This window comes from Gallinula chloropus, assembly GCF_964237585.1.
Source record: "Gallinula chloropus genome assembly, chromosome: 3".
NCBI lineage: Eukaryota > Metazoa > Chordata > Aves > Gruiformes > Rallidae > Gallinula > Gallinula chloropus.
The window spans coordinates 42165523-42175163 of record NC_140087.1 but is presented as its reverse complement, the minus strand read 5'-3'; the positions used below and the strand labels follow the sequence as shown (position 1 = coordinate 42175163).

General features: G+C 39.6%; 1 protein-coding gene across 1 annotated transcript in view; it reads right to left on the bottom strand.

Annotated features, from left to right (window-relative positions):
- Positions 1–575: 575 nt before the first annotated feature.
- Positions 576–9641, bottom strand: part of KCNK1 (potassium two pore domain channel subfamily K member 1) — a gene marked incomplete at its 5' end in the record, with an annotated part of 31584 nt that continues 22518 nt past the window's right edge. Inside the window, 2 exons of the mRNA XM_084261280.1 lie at positions 576–942; positions 3764–4159. Of these exons, the coding sequence (XP_084117406.1) occupies positions 683–942; positions 3764–4159 (656 nt within the window). The 3' untranslated portion in view covers positions 576–682. The remainder of the gene's footprint in view (positions 943–3763; positions 4160–9641) is intronic.

Sequence of the window (9641 nt, the reverse complement as noted above, 5' to 3'; positions counted from 1 at the left end):
GCACACTCTCTTCAGGACAATGTTTATCTTGTGATTAGGGGACCTTTTAAGGAAGTAGGAAATTTGAATGTAAAGGGCATGGGCAAAGGAGGGACCCAAGCCTTGTTTTTTTCATTCCTAGATTTGTTATTTGCACCTGCAAGTTACTGGGTAGTAGGGGGATGATCTAGATATAGATACTCCCCTCTCCAGCAGATCTATAGATATTGCTCTGGAAATGTTTTCCAGATCAAGATATTTGGTGTGTTTGGATTTAATCTGTGACTACACTACTGACAACCAAAAGTACACATCCCAAAATTTGCTATGTCACCCAGTTGCAAGATGGGGTGTACAGCTAAATGCACTGGATGTCAGTGAAGGCCTACTCTCCTAAAGATGGTCGATGAAGTTGCTTGTGCAAGCCTTTCTCTCCGGCACCTCAGAACGTGGTACCCCCAAGTCCTTATGCCTCAAGCAAAATGGCCTAATGCTCCCAGCCACATCCTACATTTTTTCCCTATTCCCAGGGTGGCTCCCACATTTTTCCCAAAAGTCTTTTTTATGTCAGAAGTGATGACTCCTCGTTAAAGTAGCACAGTCTTCCAGCTTTTATATTTTCAGAAAAAAAAAATATGAGGCATTCTATTTCTTATGGTAAGTAGCATAAATGCACCAAAACAACAGTAGGGATAGCCCTGAATTAATTATTTAGAGAGCTGTCATTGGAAGTTGGGGACTGGGAATTCACAAAAGGCTCATTCGCCTTCTGATCGTCCTTCATGGAAGCTGCTTGGTCCGAGATGGAAGAGAAGGAGAGCTGATCATGTTCCATTATATGCACTTGGTCCTCTTCCTTGTCCTTCTTCACATAAAACAACTTCCTAAACTTTTTGAGCTCATGGAGTTCACAGAAAGTCTCAAGAACCACCAGCATTGCGATAAGGCCCAGCAGCAGATAGCCTGGATACAAAAAAACAAAAAAGGAAAAAAGAAATAAGTGGTTTAATTGTTAGTAAATTAAGTGGGTCTGGAACAATTTTAACCATGTTAAGCTTTCTCACCCCTGCCATCTATGACTAGTATGTTAATTTTCTTTATGACTCAGTTTCAGAGCTCTACAACTCACTCTGTACTGTCAAATCCTTTTTTCTCTTCTTTCATTCTGCAATCAACAAGACTCCACTTAAAAAAGTAATAGTAGGGGCTTTAATTCTGTTACAACTGTACAGAAGACAAATATGTATAAAAAGCATTAAATGAAACAGAATACTCAAATATAACACATGCATGCTCTGCCACCTTCTTACTACCTTCATGCTTAAGTGTTCTTCAAAAGATTGTAGTTCCCTTGAAATTCCTACGTGTTTCAAATAGAAGTGAAAATATGGCAGCTCATTATGGTCATTTGCTGTTTGTACTAGTTTAACAGGAAAAAAAATCACTACTATTTCATGAAAACTTGAATTGTTGTCCTTTAGAATTCTAAGAAGATTCCTAACACCCTGAAAAACCAAAGCAACTAGAAATGTGTACAAACCCAATAAAATCCAAAGGAAAAATTACTGTAAAATTATTGCTGATATTTTAAAAACCTGATAAAGTTACTCTATCTGATGACACCTGGAAGATTACTTGCGATTTATTAACATAGACAGACACCCTAAGCTTGGACGTATTACTCATGATGTGATGTACTGATTGATTTTTAAAGGTAATGGTTCTCAGAGTGAGACTTTTGGGAACAGAGCTTTGTATGATTAGCAGTCTGCTGTACTTTCTTCCCCCTTCCCCACCCCCCAAATATATGCATCTAGAATTTGAGGGAAGGTGTTAAAATGAGCATTTCTTAATCTGAATGTTTCATTAGATCCCTGCTACTGATCATTACAATTTAATGAAGAGCACGACTACTTGAATATTTTATCATTTCAATGAGTAAATCAAGCAGAAGCTAAGTGAATAATTATTAGTACAACATGCTCAGCCAAAGGCTGAACATTAAATGTGCTCAAAGATCAACACAGATTAATTATTATAATCTACATATGGTCACTGTTCTGTTACCTAAAGGCCTAAACACTTCACCTGTAGTTACACATTATTCTCCAGCAATATCACTCTCCTTTTCCTTCCAGGAGCACCAATAAATCAATATTGCAATTCCAGGTATTGAACTAAATTAGCACTACAGCCAGAATTTATAAATGGTTTTTAAGCTTTGTCTCATGACATGAGATGGGAAGCAATGCACTAACACAAGGAAGAAGTAACAAAACTGTGCCGATTAAAAAGCATCTATAAATCTGTGCTGAGTGTTTCAATTATCTCTGAAACTCAGTCCAGCTGATCACCACTTGATTTAGAACAGGACTTGTGTTCCAAAAACTCTTGAAAAGTCTGTAGCACTCATTAAGTGTTTTCTGATGTAGAACTCAAAAACTTCTCTTGAAGAAAATTTAAGTTCAGCAAAAGGAAACATTTTATGCATCCTGTTTGGTTCCTTGAATTGTTCACATGAAGGAAAAAGGAATAATTTAAAAGTTATGATCTTAAAACCTGATGAAGTTAAATATTCTAAGGTCATAACTTTACATAAAAATGACTTTTTCCTTATAGTATTTTTTGCAATTTACTTCATAAACATTCTAAAATTTGAAAAAGGATAATCTGAGCCGTAAATTGAATTTTCAGAATGGCTAGGTTTACAAGGCCTTTGCTATGCATGACTTCCTCCATTCCCTTCATCATTTAGCATCCCCAAATCAACTCTACAGATCAGCAGGGTAAGAATTAAAAGCTACTGCTGGTGGGATACACACAATGGGCAGAGGGAGGAATCTCCCGCAATGGCAAGAGGCCTGGCAGGAGTATAAAGTGCTGTGTTGGCTAGTTCAAGGCCCTGCTTCAAGGAATGAAAGTTCAAGGCCCAATCTTTTTTTAGGTGAAACACAGAGACAAGTTAATGGACATTTTGCCTACCTTATGATTGCTGGATCATGCACAGGACCACAGACAAATGCATACCAGACTAAGAAATGGTCCTGACAGAGGTCAGGTTTGTTTTGACCACTCAGATCTTTCAACTGCTGAATCTCGTGACCGAGGACTGCACAGACTGACATCATATAAAAACCTGGGATGCTTCAAAACACTGTCACTGGAGAGGGTTGACCTCAGCATACGTTCATTCAGAATGCCAAGATAAAGATAACTTTCTTAGCTCTACTTTGGTCAAATCACTGATCACTCTCTTCTGTGTCAAACACAATTAAACAGTTTAACATTCGTGGTCCTGCTTTGCTATCATTCCGATCTACTTGTCTCTGAGAGCTGCCAGTGCCAGCTTCAGCTCCCTCTGTTACAACTGGAGTCAGAAACTTTGCTATTCTGCCTCATTTCCCATTGCTCCTCAGTTCATCTCTGTCAACCTGTCATCTCACCTTGCAACATGACCCTAGGTTACAAGGATCACCTTCCTGGTTCTGTGATGCACTTGAATGTTAGTCCAAGATGCTCGTAACCATTTTCATAACAGTAATGTCAGCTTTTTTTTCTTCTACTATGGTTTAGCACAAGGGAATTCTGGCCTTAGCTTTTTTTTCTTGACTAAGAGGGCTGACCTTATTTAAAGGTTTTCTCTTTGCAAAGCTAACCACAATACCCCATTTGCTAGCTGACAGCTCACAAAACAATAACGGAACAAAGGAGGAAAGTCTGATTTTTAATATTATTTTTTTCAAAATAAAAAGCCTTTTATTTAGCTGGTTAGTTTGACACTTACACGTAATTCCGATTTTATACAGCTCTCGGAATTTTTGATTGTAGCCTTCTCCTGGCACATAGTCCCCAAGGCCAATGGTGCTCAGGGAAATGAAACAGAAGTAAAAAGATTCCAAAAAATTCCAGTCATCTTCCAGAACAGAAAATATTGCTGCTGGGATTAAGAAGAAGAAGGAGACCGTGACAAACCCAAGGACTATGGCGTGGATGATTGCAACAATCTGCTTGGAGAAGCCCCAGCGAATGTGGAAATACAGTACAGGCCTCCTGGTGACATAGACAATGATGCGCTGTACCACTGCAGTCAGGAAAAGCAGGGTAAATGGGATCCCAATGACTGAGTAGATGATGCAGAAGGCCTTTCCTCCATCAGATAAAGGCACTGTGTGTCCATAACCTGAAACAAAGCAGAAGATGCATAGGTTGAGCTAAAGCTGGGAGCCCGTGTACCAATTTGATATTGGCTATATTGTGTGAGGAAAAAAAACACTTCACTACTGCTAATTCTGAATTCTTGTAATCACAATGAATGCTGTTCAAAGGTCTGTTTTAAAGCAGGCAAACAAAGCCAAAGTACTAGCAATAAGCAAGTAAGAATTAAAAAGAAAAAAGGCTCTTATTTCAAAATTGTGAACATGATAATATAAATGTTTCTTTTAGGGAAGGAAGCAATGCCTGTTCACAATTGGGAACCTATACTGGGAAATCTTTGTTTTATTCTGGGTTTTCCCACTTAACTTTTTGTTTAGTTTTACGAAGTGATGTAACCTCCTTTACCCAACCTCCTTTACCCACCTTGCCAGAGTAGAACAATCCATACTCCAGAAAAATGTTCCTTCATCTATTTTGTAGCAAAACACTCTAAGACCTTTTGTGAAAATAATGTGTATCACATAGAAGTATTACAATCTGCATTCCACACTATATGCTTTCATGCCTCTGATAATCCATCAAAGATACCTAAAAGCAGAACAAACATTTTCACAGCAAAACTCCAGGGGATCTAACCACTCTGGCTGGATTTCTGCCTAGTCCTTTACACACCACAAATACCAATACAGATCTGTTCAGAGTACAGGAATGTATCCACCAGGATAGTGGCTGCTCACAGTCAGCAATCTTAATCCCACAAAGGTGTGCAATTACACCTGTACCCAGCACAAGCAGCTACGTTGCCACAGGACGCTCTGGACAGCCTGGTTCTATAAATGCAAATCATAGGGATGAAAAAGAACAGTAAATCCAGCATAAACTAGGAATGCTTTCTTCTGATTGCCAACCAAAAAATGAGTATTTTGTTTTCATTGCAGCAAGGAAGAGGAAATCTTTTGAAATCTGGTTTGGGAAGTCTATACACTGTGTTTCAAACTTAGCAAGTGCAGACACGTCCTAGCAATTTTGGCAGCCCCAAATCTGCCAGCTCATTTGGTTAGTGCTGTACAAGAAGGTGTTTTCCAGAGCTATTTGCACTAGCTATTGTGAGCTCACACAGAGCCCTGGGCATACGGGGTTGCGCTGCTTCTGATCTCTGACCCGGGCTCACCCTGCACTCCCCCAGTCTGCCCAGTGAAGCACCAGATGGGGCAGACATTCTCTTAGGGCTCTCAGGACCTCGCCGCCTGCTCCCCTGTGAAACCAGCTGCTCAGCAAGCCCCTTCAGGTTTTATATGAACATGAGAGCTTTTCCCCTCTGTGTTAATTAATTTAATTGTACAAGTGTGGCTCTTTTAAGCTTTCCAGCAAAGTAAGAAAAGGACACGATCGTCTTATTTAAGATGCATAAAGGTGCTTCCAGACAATGAAAGACAGGCAAAATGTCTTATCATTACAATGTACAAAGTCTTAGAGAAGAAATGCATGAGGTGTAGTTTCTCTGTGTTAGCTAACCAGACAGGAAACGTCAGTGGTATTTGAATTTTAATGACATTATGAATAATTTACCCAAGCTGAGTCTTTTGAACCCCAGAAAATCATATTAATTAATGGCTTGTTTTCTTGCTCACCTTCCATTTGCTTTATTCACTTTGAGATAAGAGAACCAGAATGCCATGGAGAAAGCCAAGGGCAGCTAAATCACATTTTTGAAGTTGCAGGTTTCTCACCCTGTGTTCTAACCCCTCCCTAATGATGTTGGACCTTTGATTGGTATGTCTGAGTATCACTGAGCTGACACTTTCATGGCCTTCTCTATTAGGACCCCAGGACCCAGAGGTCTCCAGGTATCCACCAGAGCAGATCCCATCACTTCATATGTGAAACTATGACTGTTTTTGCTGTGCATGACTTAGCATTTTATCCGCACTCATTTTCAAGTACCACTGTATTACCCAGTTGCCCTGGGGCTCTTTCATCACCCTTAATGCCTTAAATGATTTTGTGTTCTTGTTAAACTTTGTTACTTCCCTCTTTCGGGTCATTTATGACTATGTGAAACAGCACATGCCCCAACACAGGACTCCCAAGGAACAATACTTGTGACATTCCCTGATTTCAAGAATTAACCATTTTCTCCTATCCTATTTTCTATCTTTCCCTGTTGCACATCCATAGGACAACCAGCCCCACTGGCTTTGTTCCCCTGAAAGCACTTTGTGACAATCAATGCTGAGTTTGGAAAAGAATAAAGATGACCCATGTGATTCAATCATAAAAATAGACAATTGCAATGTTCCATCACATTAAAGTGTCTTCAGTAAAGCAGAACTAAGCTGTGTTATTTGACTAAGGTACAGATCAGACCTCATCTGGACTATCCTACCTCCTTCCCTATACCCATGCTTAAACAGTGAATTCACACTGGAAGAAGAGTAGAGGAAACCATCAGGAAAATAGAGACTATTTTATGAGAGGAAGATAAAAAAGTGGTTGGCTTCCTTGGCATAGCTGAATGGAGGCTGAAAAGTGATACAGTATCTCCCTCTTAATGCATCAGCATACAAGTACTACCAAGGGAAAAGAAATACTTTAGATTAAGAATAATATTGCCACACAAACAAATAGCTCTGATGTGGTATGAATAAATTCAGTCTAGAAAATAGAAGGAGGTTTTCAAGCTTCAGAGAAGCATTTTGGAGCAGGCATTCACTTGCAGTACCAGGGGAAGAACCCAGCTATGTTTAAAATGGAGCCTGATGCATCTTGGTAACTTTATTGATGGTACAGTATCATGAGGCTATACATGACAAGCAGAAACTGAGCTCAAAGACCTAAAAAGTCCCTTGCAAGCTCAAGGTTCCTAAATTTAACATGTTTGCACTGTACGATTAATACAAGCTTTCACTAACTTGAACCCAAACTTCTGTATCATGTGTGCAAGACCAGTAAAACTTCTCTGACACGTTTTTTGGTTCATTATGCATGGAACAAGTTGATGGGGACTTGATCCTAACCTCTGCACTGACTCAGGCAGCAATCAGCTCATTTCTCTGTGTGGAAGGGTTCTGTCGCCTCGCGCATAACTCCTTCTGAGGGAGAGACATTATCCTTCCAGGTGCCACACAGTGTCCACCCAGACTCTGAGCCAAGTGTAGAACGCAAAGACTTTGCTACAAGAAAGTTTGCAACAACATTATATTAAACTGGGTGCTTGGATTAGCCTGCCTGGTTAACCCTTGCAGAAATTTTCCCAATTCACAGAATTAGCTGAGATGCCCGAAGCAGATGCTACCTTTTAAGGTCTGCTCTGCCATTCCAGTGAGGTTGTCACATCACTTAAGGGATAGCTGAGGGGATTGTGTATCTGCTCCTCAGCTGCTAACAGATACAGGAACAGTGTAATACTAAAAACCATCGACAGTCTCAGACTGAGGAGGGAATATATATATGCTCCACTCAACCAGCAGCAGTAAGACGACATCTTCCAAAAGCAATGGATGAGTGATCGATGTTTACTTGCTACTCAGGATACAGAGTTGCTGCTTGCAAATGATTATATTAAAAAGCTTGAGCTAAAAAAAGTCACAATTTATGAGGCTAATGCAAGTGGGGAGGAAAAAGATCCATACTGTTTCCCAGTATGAAATTGCTTTTATGTGACTTTTCCTAACAATACCTATAATCTTAGTCATCACTGTACAAAAGTCATTAAAAAAACCCCAATGCAGCCATACATTATAAGAGAAGTAATTACAGATCCTAGGCAGGAGATACTCCGGGTCTGCTTTCAGACACTTGTGCTCTATTGCCTCCATCTCTGCTCTTGCACCTGTTTGTAGCTTCTTTGTACTGTAACCTCTTCAGGGAAATTACCTTCTGTAATCCCTCTCTGAAGTGCCTAGCACATGTTAGTTCTACATAAATAATAGATAATAAAAAGTATGCCAATTTCCCTTTTTCAGTGGAAACTACCATGTTCAGAAGCATTGCAACTGCAATCCTAGGATATTCTTTTTGTTATGAGAAAAGGATGCTCACAAAAAGGAGACTACTTACGAAGATGTTTCTTCATTCTATGAAGGAGACTTGCTTTGGGTGACTAGAATTGCCCATGTAGCATACCTGATCATATTACTGAATATGAAGACAGAGAAGTTTTACAGAATGCTGTATTTTCATATGTATAATGCAAATATCAGATAACAATCACTCATTTAAAAGCACTGACCTTTGAAAAACCAAAGCCTCAGATAACCTGCCCAAACTCAGAAGCAAAGCAACACCAGAGATAAAAGGATATTACTCACACTACCCTTCTATTGTCTATTCATAGCTTAGAGGTACCGTTCCTTCAAGAAAGCTAACAGGGGAAAAACCCCAAAGCCAGACAACAGCCCCCATCCCCCTACCCCCGTGTGCAAGACCAGCAATTTTCACCAAATTAAGTAAGATCAATGTTCCATCTGGCTCCGTGTCTTCAGGCAGACCATTTTGATTGATCTTACAAAGAGCAAAACCCCACAAGATGTAGACAGTTGGGTTTCAGTTCTGTTCACATATGGGAATTTTTTCCTTACGTCATTTACTCTCTTATGACTTGGAAAACTTCTACTGTTCTAAGTTCACATCGAAATGCAAAATGTCTTTATCTGCTCTGATGTAATTTTCAGTGTCATCGAAGTCTACAAAAGTGCTTATTTTAAAAAATAATTTTAGATGCTTAAATCTTTTTACATTGATCTTGATGCTGTCAAGTTATACAGGTCGATTATGTGTTCAATAATATATTTACTCTTCCATTTGCCGTCTTTCAAGCTAAGTCTTTTGCTCTTACATCTTCCTATAAAGACTTGGTCATGACTATTCTACACTTTCCAGTGGTTTGTATCCTTTTTTGTGCAAGTTGTTCTTCTAGTTATTTTCTGTTTTACCTATGTCTAATTGTTCCTATTTGATAATTGTATTTGATTTCTGTAAATAAATACACTGAATTCACATTCCAGGTAAGATAAATTTTTTCCCTCCTTTTTTACATATTATATCTTGCTTCCCAGAGTCTCTAGTTAGTTTACAACTATGCCTAACTCACAACAGCCTGTATCAAATTCAGCATCGCATATGAGCATTTCACACACTCTTCCATCCTGTGTTAGCTTGGTACTTGTTGACACTGGGTGTTCTCTCCTTCCACCCTTAGATATTGCTCTGACCAACCCAAGCAGTCTGCATCATCTCTGCTGTGTCTCTCTATAGTTCAGTCCCTCCTGTAGCTCATTCATTAGCCTCCTGTTAAAAAACAGTGTCCTTTTTGGTACTCCAAATTGAGCATTTAGTGCCAGAGTGCAGAGGTGCTGCAATCCTGTGTTGTGATAACCCAGCCTGGACTTCCACACAGAAGACACCAGAGGCTGATCTGAAGGGCAGATGTTTGAATGTTGTACATGTATCTGACATTAGGCAAGACAAGCAACAGGCAGAGGTGCCACAGCTGTTGGTGGCTCAGG